The following is a 27,863-nucleotide window of genomic DNA, read 5'->3' as shown; positions in this document are numbered from 1 at the left end:
TTAACAGTTTTAGCTACCTTTGTCAAATAATGGGCCTGGCACATTTCTGGACATTTTTGTTTAGTCCTAATGTGTCTTTCAAATCACTTTGGGTTTTTTTGCTACTTTTAGACCTGTCATAATTTTTCCTGGATATTTTTATTTATCACACTAATTCATTACAAAACAAGCTTTTATTTTAGACCAATTGCTTCCTTTTATTTTTTTTTCCTGTTTGATACATGTGTGTGTTTTTTTTTCCTTATTTCTCTCTCGGATTTTCTATTAAACGGGCAGGATTTTAGTCAAAACTATCCTCTTAATTACGCCTGTTTGTTATCAAATGGTGATTTGTATTTGATGGTTTTTATCATATTTTGTATTATGCTTTTCTCTCTTTGTCAGGTTTTGTTCAAATTGTTTCAGCTTTCAGGGATTTTTGTTTTGACTCTTCAGCTGTAAATGTTAGTAAGAGTTCAGACCTCTATATGACACCAGGAACCTGATGAACCTAATATGGTCATGATCTCTGGTCCCTCATCACTCACATGCATAATATCCAGATGTTAATTCATCTTCACCAGGCATTAGGAGGTCCAAATTGGGGTCACTGCTTTTCAGAAGCAATGACTTTTGTTTCAAAGAGTTGTTTGCATGTTTTAGAAACTCTGGCCTTTTTGTTGGTTTGGGGTTTTTTTTCACTAAATAACTGTAGAAATTTATCCCATAACTTGCCACTTCTTCCATCCATCCCCTTCCTACCTTCATGTATTAAATGAAATTACATCTGACAAAAACATTCTGCCATGACTGTTTTATAATACACTCCTACTAGGTCTTCTATAGTGAGCAAATGTTCCACATTGCATGGATATTAAAGGTACAAGGAAATTATAACTGAAGTTAAGCACTTTCTGAAGCATTTTACTGTTTATGGTACATCATTTGATGTAATTCAGCACATGCTGATCTTTGATTGTGATCCAGAATCCAGTGTCGCTTTACTAGGGTTCTAATGATGTGTTTTTCTAATGACATCACAATTGTGATGAAGACTAATACTACTTAAATACAAAGCTTCAACAGTGTATTTTGCCCAAGTACAAGTATATTCCCTGATGCTTATCTTTTGCTAGTCATTATTAGTTATTTGTGTTACAGTGCATTGTTTTGTAAAGCATTTTGCAACCTTTGCACTGCACTGAAGAAAGAACAGGGATTGAGATTCCATAAACTTAAAGGAAGAGGCATCCTAACTATTTTGAAACCATAGCAACTTTAGCAGCTCTGGAAAAAAAAAAACCCACAAATGTGTAGAATACTGTTCATAGAGTAGTTACAGTAAGTGGTTGACCTTGTGGAGGATTACAGAAGGAAAGGCTTGGTGTGAGGTACGGACTATCTCATTTACAGCCTCATGGAGTGGGGATATTTAGGAGTTGCCAGATTGAGAGCAGGAAACTGAGTGGACAACAATCATTAGGTAACTGATCCAATACCAGGGTAGGTGACTAGAAGGTGAGAAGCCAGAACTAAGAGGGGGGAAAAAGGCTAAAAATAAAATAGTGCTAGATAGCAAGAGTTGAATAGGGGACATGGGAGAATAGTAAGTTTAACGTTACATTCAAGCACGAGGAGAGATTTGAAAATAATGAGAGACGTGAACTTGGTGTGGAAGTAGAGAGGCAAAGTGTGATGATTCATGAGAATAGAGAGTAACAGTAGCTGATTTTGAAGCATCTTTCTGAAATGCAGGGAAAAGAAACAGGATGAAGCAGTTCAGCAAATAGTTATGAGCAGCGAGGAAGGCAGAGATGATAAAGCTGCTTTTGCCAGTGAGGATGAAAGCAAATTATGAAGGTCAGTCATAAACAGGCAGTACAACAATTAGAGATTATGGTGGAGGCCTGAGGAGAAGGGATTGTGATGGAGTCAATGTTGACAGAAAAAGCAGAGAATTAGGGAAGAGAATAACGTAATTTTTACAATGTAAATGCCATGTGGCAGGTATCTGTCTTTTTTATTTCTCTGCAAAACATCATACATGTTTATGACTCTGAATCAATCATATGTTCTGCAGATAGTAAGCCTGTAATAGCAAACAGGCTCCCAAAAAGAAAGAAGATGGGGCAGATTGAATGGAAGGTGAGAGTGGGGGGGGTGGGCAGAAACTCTTCAGGAGTCATGAGCTTAGATACTATAGCTGAAGGTGTAGCAGAGAACGCAAACAACCCAACAAGGATGGGTAAAAACTGTGAAATATTGTTAGGAGCAAGAAACAAACACAGCATATGAAAAGCAGCGAGTCATTAAGGTGTTATCTCTGTGCCACAGTGCAAGAATACATAGGCAGTCTTCTCCTTCTGGGTAATTAGAATAGGTCCCCAGCCACCACGCTGATTTCTGCCCTAAGAAGGAGACTGGAAACAGAAAGTGATGGAAAGCTAAGGAATGTTGTGTGGAAAAAGAGAAAATGATCAGCTATGTCAAGCAGGTGCAGTAGATCAAGATCCCTGAGTGTCTGGGCTGCGATGCAGCAAGGATCAGGCATCCAGCGTCTGCTGTTACCACACAAAAATATGATTAATGTAGCCAGTGCTACCACAAGCCGCTACTTCATTACTAGGTTGGGTTGTAAATGAAAGAACAAATAGTTTCAGGCTTTGAAGGGTCAATTCCAACGCACCATGCAAAACAACATGCCATCTTCCACCTGCCAAGCACCTAATGTGTCTCAGCACCAGCTGGGTGATGTATCATTTGTGCTAGTCTGTACAGTGGGAATTTGCCCACTTGGATTGAAGAGCTAGGATCATTTGCTTTCTGTTCAGCTGGTGATACAGGGTTTTTTTTTCCCTATATCCAGGGAATTATTTCACAAAGTTATGTGAAAAGCACTGTTTCTTGATTTTCAACCAGCAAAGGGGATGCTGCAGGTGCAGCTCAGTAAGTGACTCTGAATTATCACAGCTGCAAGATTTCTGTGCTCTTTCCTTAGTCTTGCTGGAGAAGCCTCTCACAGCATTCCTGTCAATGCATTATCTGTGTTCTCAGCAAGAACAATACTGCACTGGGAAGTTTTCACATTGGGAATAATTTTCTCAGAGAATAATTTTCAGTAGTAACGGAAGGAAGGGATTCAGGTGTTTAGTCACTGTATGTTACTGGACTTTCCTTGGAATAGAACTATTCTCCAGTATGCTAGAAATCTGTTGTTACTTTTACGCTGGAAAAGGATAACTAGTCTGATAACAACTTAACCTGAAGTTGTTCTGCACCTGAAAATGGAGTCATAAAGCCATTTGATGGTTATGTTGCTGACCCAGTCAATGTACCATAACAACTATGCCTACATATGATCTCTGTAATACCTATTGTTTGAATGGTGAGAGCCATAGAATAAATTCTGGGGTTAAGAGAAAGAAGGAAATCTGGGACAGCTTCCTGGCTGTACCCTTTATATCAGCAACCAAGGGCTGATGATCAGGCAGGAGACTTTCAAAAGTTCTCCTGTTAAGTGCACACCAAAGAGTGCTAGTTAAGTAGTATATTAAAGCATTTTCAATCACGTGCAGTAAGACAACAACTTCCATAAGTTCAGCCTGGCACTCTGTCGTGGCAGTAATGCTCCATTCCAGCTGAAAAGTGAGTCATTTTATGAGACTAAGAATACAGAAATTGCCAAACTGTGTTGGGCCAGGAATCCATCTACCTTAATGTCCAGTCTCCAGCATTGACCTCCTTCAGAAAATGATGCCTGACAGTAATCTCACTGATAAATTTTTCATGTAAGAACTGACTGCAGGATAAGTTCCTAAACAGAGGATGTACAAATGGATGAAGCTGTGCAGAGGGATGTAACAGAGAAGAAAAGTGGAACTTCTCAGGGATGTCTCGTTGTCACGAGTGGACAGGTTTTATTTGGAGATGTATCTTTATTAGTGATTTATTAGTGTTTCTGACAACTCAAAGCATGCAGCAAGGGAGGGATCAGAAACAGAAGTAGGTTTCATAGCAGATCCAGCTGCTCAAATGAGGATACAGAGAAGAGGCCAGGATGGAAATATCACTAGAATTAGTAAGATTTGTTAGTAGGGAGAACAAAAAGGAGGCAAGAAAACCCTAACACAGAAATACAAGTTTGTTGTTTTCATGTACAGACAACAATATCAGATCTTGCAGGCAGGCCTTAGGTTGGTGTTTGAATAGAAGCATCAGCTGCTTGGCAGAAATTTGCAACATCTCTTTAAGCTGTTTTGTAGGCTGTAACTTTCTCCCTAGCATCAACTGCCACTGGAAAGGACAGTCCTTTTCATTAAGTTTAGCTATGTTAGCTTTCCATTTAATCTATCCCAGCAGCTGCTCCAAGAAGAACAAAATATTGAAAAGCAATAGGAAACAATTGTTTTATGAAGGCTCGATGCTGCCATTCTGTCAAGAGTAGCAGGAGCGGGGTAAATGAGTTTATGGTTTCAATAGCACGAGATATGCAATACGGTGAATAGTATAACGTGACAAAGCCAGAAAGCTCATCAATACCAAGTATCCTGTAGCCTCCCAGAATAATTATTAACACGATTCTGTTCCTCCACTTTGTCCTCCATATAGAGGAACTATTGATACTTCTTTTTTTAATTATGGAAACATTTTATTCCACTGTCTCTTGCTGTGGCCTGTCCATTATTGTTCTGATAACTATCTTGCTGGATATGGGTATCATTCAGATCAACAGGTACGTGTTGTACAGAAATCTGTGTGCCAACAATACCCAGTTGGAGAACACCCTTAATTAAAAGTTTTATATTGAATTAGTCTGTAAAGAACAGGCTGAACCTAAACTTGAATATTAAAAGTTGTGCAGACTATTATGTTTAAACGTGCCAATTTTTTTCAATGTTTAATCGAGTGCTTTTCTTCTGTCTCCTACTGAATATGCTAAGAAGTTTACATTTACATAATTGTGAAAGTGATAACAACAGTTATGCTTCAGAGCTTTGCCTTTAGAGTGCAATCATAGCAGGTCATTGTTTCAAAGAGTTATTTTTCCTTCTCCTACCCCCATCCCTGCTACCAGAACTGTATAAATGAGCAGTAGACACAAGGATAAAGTTCAATATAGTTAATACAAGATCATAAACCTAAGATACAACATTCTAAACAACACACAAAAGATGTAACATTCTAGATTATATGTAACATGAAAATATTTAGAAATCACTCTAGGAAACTAAAAGAATATGCACTTAATGCACAGTGAAAGCAAAACCACATCAGTGGAGATGTGCTTTGGTTTTTATGTTCTTATATCCAGGATATGTGCTTAATAACTTTCCCAATTACCTTAGCAAACTAGAGGCAAAGTTACCAAATTTGCACTTGGTTTTGTGGGTGGATTGCATTTCTGGTGTCCTGAGCAAACATATGTGAGTCACAGAAGCATTAGTTATGTGTACGGAATCAAGGACAGGGTTTTTTTCCCAACATAGTAAACTTCAATTTGGAGTTAGAGAGAAATATCCTCATGTTAACATGACTCTGTGTTTTGTTCCTGCACACTTAACTGATGTTCTGTCTTCAAAAGGTCTCTATCAGTGGCTGTTTTGGGTTGGGTTTCCTTGGGAATTTTAAAGCAAGGCATCATAGGGAAGGCACTCAGCCTGTAACTTCTGAATGCTCAGTTTAAACACTTTACACATTGACTGTCTCTTGCAGATGGTCACTGCACAGGCAAAAGTAAGTTTACCTCATTTTTGTTGAAATGGAAGCATGTAACCTTTGCGTAGTATGAGGGGGGGATGCTCATTAGCAGACATACTGGAGCCCACCTTCTTTGGTCATCCCTTTTCCACAGCATGAATGCTGATTTCCGAAATAAGGCATCTGCAGACCCACTGTGTGACTGTTTTAATCTACTTTGTGCAGTGGTCTGAGTAAGGTGAAGTAATTCTACCTCTCAAAGGTACACACAGATCTCACACATTAGCCAACATGCATTTCTGTGAGAGAAGTCTTCTCTCCCAGTATCCCAGCAAGTGACATCTCACTGCAGAGAAGTTCAAAGCCGAATGCTTTTGCTCCTGTTTTCTGTGTTTCTTAACCGAGAAAGGGGCAGCAAGATGCTTCCCAGTCTCTGTTTTAGTGAGTGAGCATTGCACTTTCAATTGCTGCGGACCTTGCTGATGCCATGACCCTCCATGAGGGACAGTGGCACTAGGAATGACTGATGAATAATATTTGAGATTTCAGTACTCTGCCTGGTGACATCGTGGGTGGATGCAGGGCCAGAAAGCATTCAGCTTGCTGAGGTTAAACAGTGAGAGCATTGCGGTGGGCCTGATCCTGCAGAAAGGATTTTACTGGAAGGGAAAGTGAGAACAGCTCTGAATGGGGTGGGGGGTCGGGAGGGCAGGTGGGGAGAGAACACAAGGACTGAAGACTCCCGAGGAGGTTGTAGCTGCAATGACAATGCACTGGCTAACAGGTTTCAGGATGGTGAGTGCTGCCTCCCAGAGTGTTTTGAAGGCCTCTCTCACTTTCTGCATACTACCCAGTATAGATAACAAATAATAATTCATAAATAAAATATGGGTAATTGGGGTTTTCTTCTCTAGGGGTAAGATCTAGGGGCAAGAACAAGCGATTTTCTGGTCAACGACTGTGTTTAAAAGCCCTATTTGGTGAATTCTGAAAAGGAATTCTGGAAATTAAAAATAAATAATTAATCTTAAAATCCCAGTTAGCACATCAAATCACACTGAAATTATTTTTCAAAGGGGCTGGCTGTACCACTTCATAGGAGAAGCTTTTCTGCCAATGCATAAGCGAGCTGCTCAACTTGCAAACATTTTTTCCTGTGAATGTGCTACAGGAAATTTTTACTGACAGGTTATTATGACTACTTTAATGCACATATGACCCACTGGCTGGAAGACAGTTAAAATTGTAAACTGTTCATAAATTTACTGACACTGTTGGCAACGTGTTACAGCAGTAAACATTTAATTTGATCCTCATTTCTTAAAATAGTGGTGTTGCTATGCCTGCAGAAATGCAAAGCTTCCTGTTGAAGAAATCTATTTCACGTCTCTGCATATTAGTCCTTCAGCCTTGTTTATGTGCATTTGTAACAAATGAAAGTAGTCATATTAAATCTCCATTTAATGTTAAAATGAAAGTGACAAATTCATACAATTCACAGCTTTCTACATTAAAGTTCTTATAAAGCTTTACACCCCAATTCTAAGAAATAATTTCTGTCCATGATCTTTCTCTAAATGATTTTTTATGTAGTTGTCTGCCCCAGCTACTCATGATACATTCGAGGCATAAAGAACAATTTTGTAACAAGGGAAGCTTGTAAGTTCTTACAGTTCTTACTCCGGCAAATTTCCTTCGGTGAATAAGAATTATGCTTAAGTGATAATTGCATCATCTGGCTCACGGTTTGAGTACTTAGAGACCTTTCAATTCAAATGATGTTAGGATGTGATGAAGCGATATCTATAGTCCTCTGCCCTATTGTTCCCTTCCCCACATCTTGCAGCTGCAAGAAAGAGCTGCTTTTTCTCTCACACATAGGTAGAAGTTGCTTTCTGACAGGAAGACTGTCACTTTCTGACAGAAAATTAATATATTAATTTTTGTATACTGTTTTTTGCCATGACACTGGGGAAGGAGCGCTCCAAGATCACCAGCTACTGGTTACATGCATAGAGCATAAGCCAAAGCCCAGCTGAGAGGGAGGCTGTTAAGCCTCATGTTTTCAGGGTCTATGCTGCTACCAAAAGCTCATTTAGTTGGGTTTGCATGCTTCTGGCCTCTTTTGGTGCTAAACAAATAATAGCCTTATATTGCTTGCTGTTACCACCACAGGTTTGTTTTAATGGCTCTCACCATAGGTTTCTAGTGCCTGTTCTTCTGTCTTGTAAAGTTCATGTTGGTTCCTTGTTTTTTGAGAAAAATCCAGTTCTGGATGCCTTTGTAGAATTCATGATGTAGAATTTTAGGACTGCCGTGAGAACTCCTAAAGCACAACCAGAGAAAGAAGTGTGGTATTGAAAGAGATAAATCAGCATGATCAGAACATATATGACATTTTGTGCCATTTCGCCATAAACCCAGGGTTCATCATGGGAGATTAGACAGAAGACAGAAAGGTAGGATCAGGCCCAAGTAATGACTTGGGAGAACTGTAAAAATGCTGGAGTCACAGGTTTATGTAAATTTTGAGAAGAAAATATAAACCTTAAAGAACTGAATACAGAATCAGGAAAGACTTGAAATGTCAGTGTAATAAGGTTCAAAAAACACCTCAAAAAAAAAAAAATCCGAAAGCAGAAAACCACATCAAATGTGAGCTGGAAAGGGGATGTGCGATGAGATGGGATGCCATGTGCAGATCAGGTGAAACAGAACTCCACCGTGTAGGAAAACAGGCTGAGCATAAGACTCTGATGACAGGGAAAAGTGATGCTATTTTGTATTACGTGGGTCTGCAGAACTACATGTAGAGGTGACACACAGATAAGTAGAATGAAGTCAGAGAAGTGTTGTTCATGTCGCAATAACAAGGCTGTTATTACCAGTCATAATACTGCAAAAGAATGTAAGTGAAGGAGAGAGAGTAACATTGTGTCTGCTTAGAAGTGGGTTGTACTTATACGAACATCAGTGTTAAAAATTGTGTATAAGAACCAGGCAGGTAGGGTCAGCCTGTAGTAGAAATGTAACCGGTGTCTGATTAAAGAAACAGTGGGAAAAAGGTGCTACTAATATCCTATTCAAGGGTAGAGCAGCTGGCTACAGTTTTTCTCCTTCCGTATTAATTATACAAATGAAAGACCAAAGAAGCATGGAAGAGAGTCTTCAAGCAGATGAGAATAAAATGTATCTTTTTGTTACCCTGTAAAACTAAAGCCCTCAATAACATGGAAAATAGCATAGAATGTTTTTGAAAATTCATCTCAGTGGACAGCTTTCAAATTGCTGTTTCCAAAATCGAGAGGAATTCGATGGCTTTTCACTCACATGCTTCAGTTTCATGAAGTGAGAGTTGTAAAGATGCTGTCTGATGGTCTACAGCAGTTCCATATGGGGAACCCTGAGGAGTCACAGAATGAAAGAAAGCACAGGGGAAAATATAAACAGAAAGGAGATGTAAAAGGTAATTATTTGAGGAAGGAGGGGAGCAAAGAGGCCAGTTCAGAGCGAAAAGAAAGTATATTGTGGGTGAACTCAGTGAATTTCAGCAGGTATGAAGGGTTATGTACCATCTTCTTCACTAAATATTTAGCTTTATTGTGTTCCACATAATGAGTAAATCTTCCTCAGCTAACTGAGGGGAGCTGTGCTGAGTGACTGATGGAGCCAAAACTTTTGAGTTTTGCTGCACCTGGAAATAGTGCTTGGAAGTCGGTATCACTTCCAGACTACTGAGGAAAGCCTGTGTTGTATCCACAGGGGCTTCTCCATCCCCACTCCCACGTGAATGACAGAGAAGGACTCACTGCCTCCTCAGCTAATTTCTTTGCTAGATGTGACCAAAAACCAGAGCTGAGTAATTCCTATGAGCTATGAGTAGTAGAGAGGGCTATAGCTTGTCAGGAGAAAGCATGGCAGTTTGACAACAGCCTGCTACGAATTAGTATTCATTCAAGGAAGTGAAATGCGTTTATGGTGGCAGTTCTCAGCACAGTATCATGGTTCTGTTGTACTGTTTAGCTAAATGTCATCTATTAATATTTCAGTGAACAAGGCCCCATGCAAAACCCAGCTGGGATCTCATAATCAGTCATTTTACATAATAAAAAGAGGCTCTCCTAGACAGTTCCCAGCTCTCTTTTCCAATTACTTTCATCCATGCACTTGGCCTGATTGCACAGTGCTGCTTCCTACACTAGTGATATAAAGTGACATTGGATTTTCAACCAATGCACTGCAGTGTGTATGTGGAAGGATGTCCACACTGTAATACAGCTAGAAAAGCAGCATAGAGGTAAACACGGTGCTATAAGCGAAACTATTTCAATGACAGGCCCTCTATTCAAATTTCAATTTGTGCCATCCTCATCCCAGCTCAAAGTTGAAAATTCAAGTTTTTTAATCACTGGAGGTTTGGAGTAAAGGAAATCATCCTGAAGGGAAACAATTCTCCAATAGGAATGTTTTTTCTCTTCACTTTGCTGCTTTTTTCTTGTTGAAATTTCCTCTTATTTTATCTTCTTCAAGAGTTAGCCAAAACTGATTTTTTTTTTTTTTGCTAAAATTTTTGATGCACATCATGTTTGTATGCCCTGAAAAGCCAGCCAGGTCAAAAAATACCAGTAATTCCCAAAATTGGTCTGTTTTAAACTCCACCATTGCTGCCACCAGAAAGCTGGCTACTCTTGAGTTTTGGATTAACTGATTACCACCAAATTGTGAACCTCTTCTATTTTAAATAATACTGCAATCCACTAATTTATTAGTTCTGTATGTTTTTAATAGGCATTATGTTCCACCTAAGGTTGGAAGCAATGCCAGACTGGCTTGTGGTAGGCCTTGAAATAGCTCTCGCAAGTTGTAGGTGATAATTTCACCAAGGATCTTGAAATCAGAACCTTTTCTTTTTGTTTGAGTTGTCATTTATTTTAGTCTTTTCACAATTTAAACTGATGTGGTTTTTTTCACAAAACATTTGGAATTTCCCATCTGAGATGCTGTTCATGCAGTTAGTTTCACTGAAGTCACCGTGTTTGCTTGTGCTGAGAATTTAGATAAGTGTGAAATGTTATTCCATAGAGATTTAGCATGGGATTTCAGGATATTTTTGCCCAAGAGTGATTATAAATATTTTAAAAGGTCATTTTTCTAGCTAAAAGGAGTTACTATGTCAATTAGTCAACATACTTAAATCACCCTGTGCAGCAATGTGTTTAATGAAAATTAATTTGGTAAATCCTCTCATTCTGTCACCAAAGGGTTCCTGATTCTGTTCGTCTAAACACAGAGGCTGTTCTCGTATGGACAGGCTTTAGATGAGGTTTAATTATTTGTGTAATTTACCCTGAGATCCCTTTGTGGAAAGCACTCGATAAACACAAGAGTATTGCCTTTATATAAACCCGCAAGAAGATAATTGCACCTAAGCTTGCCTTTGACACAAGATGCGATTAATTCAGCACGCATCCTTTTGGTCACCAACTGCTTGAAATGGCATCCCATTGGAGGTCAGCTGAAACTTCACCATGAAGGTGTAATTTGACTTCAATTAATTTAGATGTTTAGCTATTTTAAAGGGAATTATTGGCCATGCTTCTATCTGAATCAGGCATATATAAATCATATTCACAGTAAATCGATGAATAATTTCAGCATTAGCATTATGCCAGTGGTGCACAGCTTGTAATTATAACAAAAAGTTTTTTTTTTTTCTCGCAAATGATTTCAAAATATTGTACTGTGCTGTTTTTTTAAGGATTCCATATGAGATGCACGGATTTAACCATGATTCAATTACATCGCTGTGTAGGCTTTGGACCTGCTATGATTTAATTACATTTTTGTTCATTCAGACTTTATACTGCATGCATGTTTTCAAATCATTCTCCCTGTAGCAGCAATTTTCCAACTTCTCTGTGCGAGAAAATGATCCTTAAAATTGTCCTCGCTCTGTAGTACTTAAGAAAGGGAAGAAGTACATGAAGAAGAACCTCAAAGATGAAGGCCAGGCTTGAAGCACAGTTTCATTAATACTGGATGGCAGGAAAGGAGCCAAGTCCCAGATAATGAGGAAGGAGTTGCAATTTTTTTTAAAGCTATCTGGTGACAGGGAAAACAAAAATGACATTCAGCTGACGAATGAGCAGAGTTTGACCTAGCCTTTTGACCCTTGACAATCAATCTTACCTGCTGCTTCATAAAGAATTATAGCTGTGCCACTCACATTTGACTCTGGATTTTTACTGTTCTCTGTTACTTTCTTCCTTCTTTGTTTCCTCCTTTCCTTCTTTCCTTCCTTCCTTCTTTACTTCCTTCCTCTTTCCTTCTTTTTTTCTTCCCTTCCTTTGTTTCTTCCTCTCTTCTGAATATGTATTCCAAGAAGAATAGATAAGTGTGTGTTGCATACATGACCACACAAAACAAAAGGTAGTGTCGAGAAAGAAAAAGGATGAAGCAAATGGAGAATTGGGGCAGGGTTGGGTTAAAAGAAACATAGTGATGAAACAGCTTATACACACAATTCATAAGTGCCTGTGATATCTCTGGGGCTTTGGAGGGTGACATAAATAAACAGCAGCTTGGCATCCCACTCCCGAGTGCCCCGTGTGCTGTGCAGGGTCCCTGGCACAAAAAGCTGTGTGGAGCAGCTGCTGGTGGTGCCTGAGGCTCCGCAGGGCTGTTTTGAAAGGTAATGCCTGGGCTCTGCAAGGCAGAACAGATTGGGTCTGCCCAAAAACACACAGCAGGCTCCTAATGTAATGTAGAACAGAAAATAATGGCATTGTTAAATATAAGCTGCCTTTGATTAATAAGAGCGATATTAAAGGTGATGTATGATTCCTTGCAGTAGCTATGAGAAAGCAAGCAAGAAAACAGGATTTTTTGGGCTTTTTGTGGTATTTTGTTGGTTTTTATTGTTTTGTTTCAGGTTTTACTAGTGTACTCTATTAAGTTTTTTGAATACCCCGTCATTGGGAAGGATAGTGGGTCTAGACAGCTGACGTGTCTTGTGCTATCTGTTACGGGTGGCAAAGCAAGTACCGATTTAGTGGCACAACTGAAGCAATGAGAAAGTCAGATCCACAAGACGGAAAGCTCTTAGAATGAAGAAAGCAAAGTTCACATTTTAGTCTTGGTTTTGGCAGTGATAATTGACTGAAACTGCTCTCATTGCTCGGTGAAAATCAGAGAAAAGTTTGTCCCACTTTCCTCATCTGACATGTTGATTTGTATATTTTTATTTGCAACATGTTTGGGATACTGAAGGTACAGCTGGTCAGGAAGCACATCTGTAGTGTAGTTCACTAGCTGCAAGAGGTGACCAATGCAAAGGTTTCAGTTTTTAAGGGGAGTCTGGGGAAAAAAGAGGGGTCAATGAGTGCCAGTCATTACTGTAAAAGTACTAGTCTCACAGACAAAGGAATTAATTTTTTTCTTTTTTTTTTGAGTTGTAGAATTTTGAAGGTACATCCTTGGAACATACTTAATGTGAGTGTACACTCAGAGTTGTAGCAGCTGACAGACAAACCTTCAGAGGTTTTTATGGTGTGAACATTTTTTTCCCCATTATGTGTAAGGAAAGGATGAGTCTGCCTTGATTAATTCTGTGCTTTTTTAGATTGGGAAGAGAAGGATACAAAATATGGACAGGACAAGCCTTTCTCTTGAATTTTCACGCTTATGAGTAGCTGTAGCCAGCTGGGCTGGATCTGGTCTCAGCTGCCTTTGCATATTTGGCTCCTTAGTTGTTAAGTGCTAGGAATAGTAACTGTTCTCTCTTATTTTGAGCTGCAATAGGCAGAGCTGTGAGTATACAGACCATGTAGGCTTTGTGCTTTCAGAGGACCTCACATGGCTCCTGTCCCTTCTGCTCTCTGACCGTCAGTAGACAAAATGGCTGAATGTTTCCTCACAAGTTTTGTATCGCATGAAGCTCCTTCTTGTGTATACAAGCATCTCACCTGTGTGGGAACATCATAAAATCTATTCCAATTTCTTAATTTATTACAATTATTATTTAATTTATTCAGAAACAAAACCAAGTGAGCCTTAGGATTGCTAGTCATGAGGTTCTAAGTTATTTTGACTGGGGTAGGGAGAGGGAAAGAGGAAACTGTTGAACAGGAAATAGAGCGGAGTTTCATTTCCCGTTTGTTCTTCTCGAATTTTGGAGGTAATAATCATTGGCACGGGAAGGGAAAAGACTCACGCGATGGTTCAAATTTCATAAGCAAAATAAAATTCCGGGCATAAAGCAGCACAGCCTTATTAGCAGGGGAAGTGAGGTCGGTAGTCTTCAGCCTCTTAACAAGACGACAGAATTTATGAAGCATTGCGGCAGCAGGGTGAGGTTACCTGCAGTCTATTCACATAACAAGCCCACTGGGGGCCTATAGTTAGCGCCCTTGAATTTGTTTTCCTTTCTTCATTTTCTTTTGTCATTCTCCTGTTTCTTTGGCATAGCTCACTGCACTGCAGGAATCACTTTATTACCTGTGATGTCTTTTTGGTGAAATTTTCTCGTGGATTTTTTTATTGTTATTATCATTAGCTAGTTCGGTTTAGCTGGCTCCATCAGTGCATCTCGTTTGATGATAGAGGTGCTCACAGTGGTGTGCGATGAACTCTTAAGTACTAGTTTTCCAGAAAATCTGGGATTGTTTTTCATTCTGAGGTATCCTTTAAACCCAGTGTGAGACAAGTGCCTAAAAAGTGCCTGAGCTGAGAGTTTCTCTTAAAAGGCATTCTTATTATTGGAGATCTCAAAAAGTATTATGAGCTGCTGGAAACAAAAGCATTACCCAGACATTATCAAAAAGTTAGAAAAAAGAAAGTAAATGAGTGCTTTTAAACCATCTATCTGTCATTAATATGATGTAGGAGGTAGCTTAGTAACAGTCTTTTCCATGTGGGAATAAAACTTTGTGCATCTTTGACCTCCTTCGATTTGAGGATCTTTGCGCGTGTTGCAGTACTTCACTAATTCAGCTTCCTGTGGTGAGGGAAGTGAAGTTTATTATCCCTTCTTTTCTTTTCTGGAACAAGGAAATGAGACAGGGAGATTAACTGCTGTGCCCAAGGTGGTGCAGGTATGGTAGGTTCAGGAATGGGAATGGATTCCCAGGTGCTGGTCTTTACCTGTAAGACAATGAGTCCTAACTCCCTGTTGCTGACCTGACTTGTTCTGTCATACAGGATCTTTTTTTATAATTTTTTTTTCTAATTAGGCGAACTGTGTTTTGTATCTTGGAAGCACAGCATCCAGGTGGGAATAGTATTTGTCGGTACAGTGTATTTAATTATTTATAACTACTTTCTTTGTCTGATGGTTTGATTGTTATTTATTTTATTTTCCACCAGAAGGTTTGATCACTTAGCCTGAAATCAAACATTTGGCAGTGTTTACAAATTATGAAAATGGTTTATGATTAAAGTGTTCTGCAGGGAGATTGAAGTTTCAGATCAGTATGTTAGCCAAGGGCACTCTTCTGAATCTCAGCAGAGAGAGCAGCTTTCTGGCATGTGCTCTGTATTCATACCTATGCTGGCCCAAGGCGCAGGCGACGGCTCACACTCTTTCCCATCATCTTCTCAGGGCTGTTAAGGCCCTTCTCAGCCTCTTAAGGCAGAGGGCAAACCGGACCCTCTCAGCCAAGTGAGATGTGGGTCTACATGGCACCCACCAGGGAGAACCTGACAAATAGGCCACTCCCAGTGGAACTGATAGAAATGTGTAGGCATCTAAAGTTTATCTATTTTGTGGATATACCATGATCAAATCTCAAGATCGTTGCAGCATCAGTTAAATCAGCAGTGCTTCTAGCACTATGGTTGCAAGAAATCAGACATCATTTCACTGTGCCAGATAATTAAGGGCTAATAGAATTTATTTCTTTTAAGATTACTGCAGCTTTAAAAAAAAAAAAAAGTTGGGTATTATTTCTGGTTTTGTTTATACTGGTCCATGGACGGGAGTTGATTCATGGACATCAGAGGTTCTTGGCTTCCCCTCCTAATTTCCTGATGTAAAATACTAAAGCCCAAGATGCTTTCCTGGCATTTTTTTCTTTATGAATTGAAAATCTATGTGATCCATATTTTGAGTGCATAAAATAGCCAGCAGTGTATGCTGCAAACCACCTAATGAAAGGTGTTGCGCTGGCTGGTTGCTTAAAGAACACTTGCCTTCATCTATGGGTCTTATCATTGTAGGTTTTTTTTCTTATGTAGTTCTTATCAGGCCTAATGTTTGGATAGCTATTGGCAAACAAATATTCCTAAACATTCAAAAAAAATAAAAAAGAGGCAGGAATTTGCATAACTACTTCTGCCCACAGACATGCATTTGCCCCTGTTCAAAGGTGAAGAGTGATGCACTACCACCATAGTTCCATAAGCTATGAAGAAGTAAATGTGTACAGGTGTTAGGAAGAAGAGGCTGTTGGGGTCATATCTGCTCAAAGTGAACACTCTATATGAGAAGAACAGCAGTTGTCCTGCTGGAGTTGACAGCCATAGGAATTGCCCTCACCTGCAGAATGCTGGAGGGCCTCTGTACACCTGGGCTTCCAGGCAGTCTTTAGACAAACATGAGTCCAAAAATTGTGGGAGAGAGGCCAAGAAAGGGGTTTGTCATGGTCACATGATGCTGGACTTGGCTCTGTCTCAAGGATGAAGATGAAAGCATAGCTTGCCCCATGCTTCTTGGCGCTTGGATAGAAAATCAAAGGGAACCGTATTAATTTCAGCTTCATTGAAAACACACAGTAGAAAAAACATCCATAGTTGGCAAATAGAAAAGTTTTTAAATTGATGATGGAAGAAACATTCATTTCCAAGCTTCTGAGCGAGCTATTAAAATCAACAGAGTAAAGACAAAATACCTGGCACTGAAAATGAAATGAACAGCCTTTTGCATCTACTTAGTTAAAACTTGGCAAAATGCATCTAAAGTAGTGGTTTCAGATTTCTGTGTGCACTGACTGTACCAACTTTTGTTCTCAGGGTTGCCACGATAGATAGTTCATCCCATGTTTTCCTCTAACTTTTTAAATCAGAAGTCAATTTAAGCAAAAGGTGAGATCTTGTATCAGCACTGACATGTGTTTGTTTATTTTGTACCGTTGAATGGTCTAGGCTTTTCATTTGAATGCACTATTTTGGAACAAGCTCATCTCCATTTAACTGACACTCGAGTTACCATAGTAAATCTAGTAACGGTGTTTGCCCAGTATTTATGTTGTATTTTTCACCTATGCCTCTCTGAGCTTCCACAGGAGGATAAGAAATCCACTAATTTCACAAGAAAATTCATGAACATTAAATTTTCTACCCTGCTCCCACCCTCTGCCAGCTGAGCAGTAACTATGTATGGCTATACAGTAGCAACCAGTTTCACATGGTGACGATTCTTTTCATTACCTTCAAAATTTCCTTATTTCTCTACAGTCCAAACTTACCTTTTGCATTATTTTATGTAAAGATTATATATAACAGAAGAAGAATTTATGAGAAAATTACAGCTCTTCTGTGGAAACTTCACACAATCACAAGCTAGTTACATCACATGTTTCTATAGGATGAATAAAATAGACCTATTAGGATACATTCTCTTTTGAATTTTCTGTATTTTTAGAGCAAGTTCTGCAGGATGCTATTACAATTCTCAAAAGAAAAACATTAACAGCAGGTGTATTTAATACTTGTATTTTTGTAAACACTTTTTTTGTGTGTGCTTTTTTCACATTGTTGAATTTGTTGAGAAGACTGGAGAACCTAGAGATGACAAACAATGAGACAAATGTTTTGTACCATCATTCAGGTTTGGTATAGCTAAACACATGCAGCAGATGAGACCTAAACCCTTGTTTAAAATTATAATTCATTATCCTGAATATTAAAAATAAAGCCATGTTGACTTAAGGAAGGCAGACTGTGTGAGGTTTTTTTGAGAGCCACTGGTGAGCAACCAAATTCTACTTTACTTCTGTTACCTGGTCTGGAAAAGCAATTATTCCAATTGATAAGAGTAATAAGGTACTAGTTACTGCATCAAAAGGCCAACAACATTCTGTTCTGACTGAATATGTGGATGGAAATAGTGAATGCTCTTTTGAGTAGAATTTTTTGCCAATTGTAAATTCATTGTTTGGATTTTGTTTGCTTTCTATCACTGGGAACTCCTGCTCCATGTAAGCAAATAGAGTATTTAAGTGGAAGGTCTTTTATTAATTGCTGTGTATCCCTTGCAAATTAAAAACAATTAACCTTAAAGAAGCAGCTTAACAGGCAAAGTAAGATCTCCATACAGCTTGTTCAAAGGCTTGCTACCCACAACCATTCTGCAGTGCACAAAAATGTGTGAAATACCGGACAGCATGTGGGTTCCCAAAGTGCTTTTGAAAGCCATGTGGTGGGTAGTGCAGTGACTGGGCAAAGCAATACAGCTGGTTTTCCTGACTCCCCAGCCCTTCCTGTTCAGCTGTGGATGGAGCTTCATCCTAACACAGAAGTGTGACTGACTTGACAGCAAGTGAATGAGGAGTGCCTATAAAATCTTTTCCCTAATTCTCCCACTTATATTTTCTACTGATGAGCAGTTTCTCTATGTGGATAACCAGACTGTTTATTTCAATGGTGAACAGGAAATTTAGATAGGAGGAAGCACATGAGCACTCAAAGAGCAGCTAATTCACTGTTCCTGTGTGAAGGTGATAGATGACAAGCACAGCCTAGCTAGGATTAGCACCTGAAGCAGGAACGTGTTTGGACAATGAGCAATACAGACAGGAGAGGAATCTGATATTCAGCCTCCCTCATTTTACTGTGAATTAAAAATGAGCAGTCAGCCCATCTGCAGCAGATGACCAGCTGTAGAGTCTAAAACCACTGCTCACCTACTTCTTAACTTCGTTTTTAATCTCCCTGCAAGTAAAATAAACAAACTAGGAAAAGGGGTATTAGGCAGATCACCTTAAACTGACCTGTAGTTAGTTTAAAGCCTACAGAAAGAAACTACTTTGTATGTTTTCAAAGCACACAGCTAAACACAGCCATTCTTACATGCACAGCAAATAATAAGAATCATGAAAGACTCTTAAAGCCAGCAAAATAGAGCTACTGTGAGTCAACAGCAGGCAAACATAATGTACCTTGCTAGTGGTACATACGTTCAGGAGTGGCTTGTGGTGTGACAGATTACCAGATTAGAGTTTGCTTCCCAGCTCTTCTGTAATTTCTCATGTGGAGGGCGTTGCACAGTCTCCCTGCATTGATCCCTTATCTAAAGAAAGAATATCTCCATCTTCTGCGCATATATTGAGGATACAGCAGCTAGCACAGCACCTCCTCACCAACCCGGTGACCTATGCTCAAGGTTGCTCCTGTACCATAGCTATTAAGTAATATCTCGTGTCACTTAGAGAAAGTTTTTCAGTCCATTTTTATTCTTTGATGACTGATGAAGAATGTTGTGTCCAACATGGTACTGTATATGTGTCCCAGTTGGTGAGGAATGGCCTTGACTTCCTGGGAGCTGCATAGAGAGTTAAGAGCATTACAGGCCTTGCAGGATCAGGCCACGTGTTTTGCTTTTTTCTCTTCCCCATCTTTTTCACTCTGTTGCTACTGTTTTTAATTTTTCGTGGCTTGGTAAAACAGGGGAAGTTCAATGATGTATTGATAATGGGGCCCATTGCTGACAAGGCTGAAGCCTCTGCTGAAGTCACTGCCCAGCAGAGCATTTGTGTGCACAGGCATGCAGGAAGGTAAAACTGACACTTTTATACCTGGTTCTCCTACTCACTGTTGTACTCTTACTGATTGTAAATGAAAGGACTGGACCAGATTGCATTTTTTCCCCTTTCTCCTTCTACCATATGCATTGCTATTTTCTGAGTCATTCCACGGTCTGTTCTCTGCTGTCCAGCTAACTTTTCTAGCTGGAATTCACCTGCTAGGAACAGAATTTGCAGCTGCTTGAATCCTGGAGTTCTTAGAAAACAGAGTTGTCTTGGGTCTACTAGCTTTCGTAATAGACTGGAAGTGGAAACACAGATATAATGAGAGTCTGAGAGATGAAAGCAACCAGTTATACCACGTCACCTGTTGGGCATGGTACCCTCTGCTACTTCCCTCAGTTGAGGCTGGGGGAAAGTGACATTGTCCTTTGTCATCCACAGGACACTTCTACAAGCTCAGCATCAAGGTCAACCTTTTAAACCACAAACACTTTGATCCACTATTTGATTGTATTGTTTAAAAAAACCCCAAACACATACATGTACAAAAACCCTAGCACATTTCACTTACAGTAACTTCACTTTTAGTTAAGGAAACATGACTCACTTCAAAGACTCTTTGAAGAGACTTCTAATAATTCCTGATCTTCAAAGAACCATTGCTGAAGCTATACCTGGATAAATATTTCTTTGTTGGAAAAGCCATTTGCCATAAACAATTACAGAAGACACAACTGCAGGTCTGTTATCTGAAATAATGCAAAATTACCCTTTGAAAACACCAGGAGGTTCAGCCAGTTCCTCTGCCAGCAGAAATGGCAACATTCTGCCATTTCCCTAGTGGAGTGGGGACCTGTGGCGCTCTGAACCACAGAACAGGGTTCTGTGTGACCTCTTCCAAAGCTCCTGGCACCAAATGTTGTTGCACTGATTTTTCTACAAGCATTGCTAGTTCAAGGCATGTCAAACACATTGTCTGCGTAAAAGCCACGGAAATTATGGTTCCCATCAGTATCAGAGCATTTGAAGGAGACAGGGAGGGGAAAAAATACACAGCAATTTCTGTTATTTGAGGTTGAATGTGCAGAGTGCCCAGTCTTTGTCTGATGTCCATTGTGAGTCATGGCCATTGTTGTCTGAGTCAGCAGACTGTTGTTTCAAACTTAATTTCTTTGTGTCATTCATCTGTTCCCTGTCACATCCCTTTGGCTGTGAAATCTTGTATTGGGCTCTGTTGGCCTCTAGGTGATTATTTTTTCTCTGTCAATTAATTTCTTTCAAAGGAATCCTGCAGATTTGTTCCCAAGAAACAGGATGTTGTCTTAGATTCTGGTCCATAGGAATGTTCTTATGGGCTCAATATGGTTTGGAAATCTAATCTTTAGGAATACCATGCAACTCAGTTTGATTTTCCATTCCAGTGCTATTCTGTTCTTAGACAATCTGGGACCAGTACCAATGTGTGTAACTAGAAAACTGCTTTTATAGGGAATAAGAACTTGATGTTAAGACTCCTGCCTCTGATTTCTGAGACAGTCATTTTGCACCAAAACCAAAAATAATCTGCCTGGTAAAATTAGGAGTTTACCAAATCTAGATATTGCTTCCTTGACACCCAGCCTTTGGCATTCAAGCAATTACATTGCCCTCAGATTACATTACGGTGGGTTTTTAATTGCCTGTCTTTGCATGAGAGTCCCAAGACGACTCCCTGATTGACCCCCCCATGTCTTGATGATACCCTGACTCTGGTTAATGTTTCAACCATCTGTACAATATGAGGCCTAAGGTCCCATTTGAGCTGAGGAAGCAAATAGCTTATTAAAGTCTAATTTCTTCAGCTTGTTCTTGCCTTTGGGCATTTTAAATAGGTTAATGCAATTTTTACAATACACTCAGGGAACTTTACTCACAGTCTGTTGTCATAAACTATAGGAAAATAGCCCCTAGATTATCTCAAAATGGGAAGTATTCCACATACACTTGCCCTGATACTTAGACAAGCTCTCTACCTAGAACAACAACTTTCTCTTCTTTTCTTTTTTTTTCCCCCTTAAGATTTTAGTGGATTATTTTAAGGTTTGGTTAGGAGAAAAAAAATGTGTCAGATTTATTTAATGCAGTGGATCATTTTTCAGGGAAGTTCCAGTATTCATCAAAATGTGGAGACACCACAGGCACCATATAAATTATGATGGCTTTCTTCTTAATACTTCCTTTTTATTGCCTATATTCTTTAAAGTGAATTTAGTGCTCATGAAAGATGCTGGATATGACAACAGTAGAAAGTGAAGCCCTCTGTTTATCTGCAGAATTGGTACAGAGGAGCACTGGCAGTGCAAGTATCTCCCCATAACCCCATCTGCATTCTGCAGCTCTGTCCTTGAGGGATCACCTTTAGGAGAAGATGGCTTGGTCTCCTTACTCTTTCTATCCTTGGTCTATCTGCTAAAAGTGCAAATAAAGATGTCAATTGATGCCATCCAAGGCCGTAGTCTTTATGATCTTCCTAATAGGTATTGGGAGACCATCAATTTATTACCTTGACTGTGTGGCAGACTGCTTCCAGTGGGAGATCTCTGTGGATATCTATGTGTGAATACATCTTCTATACATCTAATACATCTTCTATAAGGTAGAAAACACTCAAAAGCACCATGTGCAGTGACTTTTGTTCCTTGCATTGACCTAGACTGGATTTGAACCAGTGATATAGAAATAATGTGCTCTGTATCCCATTACTAATCTTTTCAGCCACAAGTCCAGCCCTTCCTTTTTCTTTTTTTTTTTTTTTAATTCCACAAATAGGATGCTAACATTTTTTAAAAAACCTCACATTTTGCTCCTGAAAAGAAAATTCAAGCTTATTCAAAAACACGTTGGGTATTTGGCTAAGCTACCCCTCATTACCCAGGAGGGAGAGAGTGTAAACACAGGATTGCGTTAGACTGTTCAGCGTGTGCATTCAATCTTCAGAAATCTGTTTCAAAGAAAAGAAAGGCATATACCTCATTAGAAGAGAAACAGCAGGGTGAAAAAAAAAGCAGGCTATGTCAGTTCAAACGCGAGTCCAGATGCTTAAGTTAGTTACACTTTTCAGTTTAAGGCAATGCAAATCCATTCTCCATTATTGGGGAAGTGGAAAAAGGCATTAGGCCCTTGAAATGGCAAGCGCCAAGTTCTGTGCTCAGTCAAATAAGGAAAGGTTTAATGTATGATTTTCTCCTTTTTAGTCCATTGTGCATTGTATCAAGGCACTGAACATCTATGCAATTATGTAAATAAGAGGATAGAGTAGCACAGTGGTTTGTTGGCTAAAATTGTTTCTTATTCCTCCTACTGCTTCTTCCTCTTTACACAGAAACAAACATACACAATACGTTAATAAAATAAATCAGACATTATGTGAAGCTTATCCACAAGAGCAGATTCTAGATACAAATTGAATTCCTGAGCATTAATTTGTTCTTCTGCCAAGCACTGTAGAGGTCTTAAGCATCTGAGTTTATGTTGTGAATGAGATGTGAATGAGATGTGAAAAAAGAGTTACAATTTGTACATTATTTTCATTATATAAACTTTTCTGAGCTTACTTATATTCCTTGCTTTTTGGAGAAATGTGATTAAATTTTCAAATATATATTTTTATTTAAAGTATGTCCAGAGCCATTGCCATACTTAAGCAATACTGTATTAGCCAGAGGCAGCAGGAAGTTGATGTTATTTTCAGTGAATACAACTAGGACTGGGATTTGAAGACAGAACCTTTACGGATTTTCTGCTAAGAAAATGGTTCCCTCATTCTCCCCATCATGGAATCAGACTGATGCTTTCAGGATGGTTATATCAGAGCTGAATTTTTCCCATTGCACTGTTCTACTTGACAGAGGGGCGTATTAGTTTCATTTTAGTTTCCTCTGTAGACAACCATCAGAGGAACAGAAGACAGAAGGAAAACGTGAAAGGACAACATTTTATGTAAATATTGTAAACACATAGCAGCAGTATGCCAAAGAAAGTTAAGGAGTGTGTTCTTTCCATCATAACTTTCTCTGTATCATTCAAGTAATCTGAGGTCTGTGATAAGGATAGAAGCAGTTGACCTGGGAAATCAGAAAGTTTGCTTTCACTGCCTCTTGACCATCCATTTGCATGACTTAGCTCCATATCTCTTATTCTAATGTAAATGATTTGGTAATGTGGCTAAGCATAATCTGCTTAAAGTAGGATCATAAAACATGAGGTGATCCCTTGGGAATTCTGTGATGGCACTGCAGCAACCAAGAAATTATAGTTAAAACTCAAGTTTGAAAACCACTCCTGTCATTGTTTCCTTGTAGGCATAGGTTTTCCTTACCAGATTCTTGGATACCTGGTATATTTTCAACATTTATTTTTGTTGAGGAAAGTTGGCATGTCACACAGAGTTTGTGGACTTTCCTTGCAGTTTTGCATAGCTTGCATACACTATTAGTTAATTATCTCCCTTTTAAAGTGATGTGCTTTATGTTGTCTTTTTTTTAACCATAGAATAATTTTTTTTTGCAAATTTTGCAGGTTTTTTAATTGTTGACAGCAATTCTGAAAGAAAGTAGGCACTTGCCTCTTTAATATGACAAAGTTTTACCTGCCTGTTAGCCAGTAATTCATAAAAATATTCCTGTGAGGTAGGCAGTGCATGTTATCTTTTATACATGCCGACATAGCACTGTTGTACCACCTGAAATTCCATCAGGCTCCAAACTCTGCAGAAAGTGACAAATGCTAGACAGGTATACGATTTATAATGGATGAGGCATGCCAGGAAGCTCTGGGAGTTGGGTTGGATTTGATTACAAACAATAATATGACACAGCCCCTACTGTGGGTAGTATAGACATTGTGAGAGACAGTGCAATCAGGCAGCGTGAACACTGGACGGCAGGCATGATCTGGAGCCTACCGCATGGCTTTGGGAAAGCCTTGTCCGACCCAACAGTCCTTCTTGAATTCCCTATCTGTTTGTTTAGCAACAGCATGTTAAACAATCATACCTCACTAAGTTACTTTGATGCATTGTATAGCTCAGCATGATAGCCAGCTTTGAAGAGGCTTTTTAAAGGAATTATGTGAAAAGACAGGAACTTATTTGAATAATGTTTTGCAGTTGCTGGCAGAGAACTTGGAAACTTTTCCATGAAGTAACTTTTCTCCACCAACAAAATTTTCCCCCAGGAACTACCTTCCATCCCAGTAAGAATGAGTGCGCTCCCAGTACAGAAGAGAATGGTAGAGATACTGATATTCCTGCATTGGCCAACATTCAAGTATTGAGCAGTACTGAATACAAAACTTTTCTACTCCTAGAAAGGGAATAAATAAAAAAAAAAAGTCTATATCAAGCCACCATCTGAGAGTGCTCTGGCACTTTTTTCCCCTTTTTCTTCTCTCCAGAATCTGTCTCATTTTATACATTGGTGGAAGAAATGATATGCAAATCAAAATGCCCATTAAACTTAGTATTGGTCTTGTGGGGAATGGAAGTTTAATGAAGATTTAATTTTTAAGACAGTAATTTAACAGCTGATCAAAGTCATGACTTGTTAATGAAACTGAGACCTACACCATTAGATGAATCATTAGCAGGTGAATCTGAACATGTGCACCAATATGATATTTCTTTCTTAAGCAGATTCATACATTTAGTAAAACTGCATTCCACTGGCAATTTGTGTACATTGGCAAACAAACCGATCAGTGCTTTTTCTGTAGATCCGCATCTGTGCTTTAGATACTGCAGTTTTGTGGGGCTATTTATAACACTGTTTGGCAACATTTCAACAAAAGCATCATGGAAGAAAATTTAATGCTCTGTGGTGAACACTAATACTAATAATTATTATATATTAGTATTCTGATTGATCTGAGCTACATGTAAACACACAAAATAATAAACTTTATGCCAGGAAATGTAACCACACCTTCATTTGTTTTATCTAAAAAAGAAATTTAATTTATTTTACACTTTGGGTTTCTTTACTGCTCCCTTCATGTCTTGCATGTCCCCATTTTAAGAAGTCCAGGCAGTGATGCTTTTTTTATTATACGAACAGATTTTCTTTGCATACAGTTATCAATGGTTTGTTCAGACTGCTAAGCTACCACAGGTGAGGAAATGGCCTGCACAAGATAAAGAGCTGATCTAGATTATTTTTTTCCTCATGGGAATGGGAAGGGTCTTTCTGCTTCTGTGTACATGCCTAAAGATGGAAATAGTGACTATTATTCCATGCTATGGTTAGTATTTGCCTGTGCTTTCTTGTATATACAGTTTCTCCATTCTTTGTTCTCATAGGCCTTAGATTATGTTTCTGCCTACTGCCTCTTGGTTTGGGGGCGTTTAGGTACAAGATCTCATCATGGAATTGATGGAAGTGTATCCTTACTTCTCCAGGATGATTTATTTTGCATGAGATACCATGCATGTTTTTAATCTGATGGTCACTCTGGTTTATGGTGATACACAATACTTCCATCAGTAACATGGAAATTCACTGGTGTTGCGAGTCCTCCTTCTCTGCATTTTCAGGTTTTTTGTTGAAGTCACATAAACATTACTATAATTCTTATGAAGGCACATTTGTAGTTTGATTCCCACCTCTGGTGAAAGAAAATTTAGAGTAGCTATGGGTACAGGAACAGGTGACCAACAGCTCTTCCTATCAAGCCTTTTACCTTTCCTTCATACAGCCTTTTCTGGCTTACATGTTCTGCCTCATCTTTCTCCATTTTCTTTTCTTTTTTCGTTTGCGTATTCCAGTATATGGCTCATTGATCTCATAAGTTGTACCGAGACCTCAGGTTCATCCCCAGGGCGTAGACATCTGGAAAGCTGAAATAGGGATGTCGGCATGAAAAGAAAGTGGAGATGACTTGGCTTTATCTGCCAATCCGCAAATAACTTGGTGGGCAGAGTTTCTGGCCATGAAATCTGAACACTGTTTTAGAAATGACAGATTTTATTCATTCCCAGTTTACTTTGGCTTCTGCTGATGGAAATTAGAATACAGAGTGACAATGGCAAAACCAGCATACAGAATGCAAAATACTGCAGTGACCTTGTAAGCTCATCCTCTTGGGATCTTACAGCCACCCCTAGGATGCTGATTAATGTGGGTAAGGCCAGAGCCCCAGGTGACTTATTCGGAGCATACAGAAAGCATCAGATTCCTATGATGTTCTGGATGATGCTCAAAGCTGTTCTTCCTTAGTGACATCCCTGTGGCACACTTCCTGTCTTCCTGACTTTAATGAATGCCTCAGTCAATTTGAAAGTGACTCTGGGAGATAAAGTTTGCTCCTCGGTGCAGCAGGTTGGGAGCCACCAGTTTCCAAGCCTCACATTTGGAACACATGCTAGCAAAACACAACAGACCTTTACTATCTGGAGTAAGTGAGCAGTGCAAGTGTACAGAATACCTAACCTATTGGGTAAGAGGAACTTTATAGCTTTTAGATGTGAGTGATAAGGAGCCGTTCTAATTTCAGAGACATTTTATTGGGTGTTTTTGCTACCTATGCATTGCACAAGATATTTCACAGCTGCATGTTTTATTTCCTAACCCATACTTTATAAAAACATGACAAAGCTCTTTTCAGAGCATTCTCTATGGTTCTTGCTATGCTGTGTACAGTGATACCCTGTTCACCTCTTCCCTAGGCAGGCAAAATTCTGATCAGCTAGTCTTAGCAACGACTGCTGATCAGCATTGATGCCCATCCTGTGGGCAGAGCTGTAACCCTTCCAAAGGTTGGCTCTCATAGCCTCCAATGAAGCCTGACTCTTACTGCAGAACTGCACTGGCAGAACCTTGGGCTATTTTTGTGGGAACATGTTTCCTGCCACAACCTGAAGTCTGAAGCCAGTGGACCTCTGTGGACAGTGTCCCCCACAATGTAACAGAACCAGAACTTAATCCAGAATATCTTTAACACACTAGGTATTACTGAAACCTACATAACTCACTTCCCTCTCTTCAATTCACAGCTACCTCATCCCTGAACTCCCAGCTTCAACAGCTTCAGCATCTTCAGCAGCTCCAGCATCAACAGCAGCAGCAGCAAGGTCAGCAGCAGCAACAGCAGCAGCAAAGCCAGCAGCAGCAGCAGCAAGGTCAGCAGGCACAGACTCCACAGCCACCCCAGCAGACCCAGCAGCCACAGCCACAGCCGTCAGCACCACCACAGCAGAACCAAACACAGTCTCAGAGCCAGAGCCAACCTTCTTCAGCCCCACAGTCCTCCAACTCCCCTCAGAAACCCAGCCAGTCACCAGGGCATGGCCTTCCATCTCCTCTTACTTCACCAAATCCATTGCAGGTAGGATGCCACAGAAAAATCTCTAATGGTCTAATAACAGAAAGTGCATGCTCTCCCACTGCAAGGGAAAAGCAGGTGAAGGTTACA

General features: G+C 39.5%; 1 protein-coding gene across 1 annotated transcript in view; it reads left to right on the top strand.

Moving 5' to 3' along the window:
- The window catches only part of POU6F2 (POU class 6 homeobox 2), a gene marked incomplete at its 5' end in the record, with an annotated part of 311,507 nt that overhangs the window by 188,225 nt on the left and 95,419 nt on the right, over positions 1 to 27,863 (top strand). Inside the window, one exon of the mRNA XM_084279767.1 lies at positions 27,445 to 27,776. Coding sequence (XP_084135893.1) covers positions 27,445 to 27,776 — 332 coding nt within the window. The remainder of the gene's footprint in view (positions 1 to 27,444; positions 27,777 to 27,863) is intronic.

This window comes from Gallinula chloropus, assembly GCF_964237585.1.
Source record: "Gallinula chloropus genome assembly, chromosome: 2".
In the NCBI taxonomy this organism is placed as follows: domain Eukaryota; kingdom Metazoa; phylum Chordata; class Aves; order Gruiformes; family Rallidae; genus Gallinula; species Gallinula chloropus.
The sequence above is the reverse complement of the archived record's forward strand: the minus strand, read 5'-3'. Positions and strand labels throughout refer to the sequence as shown.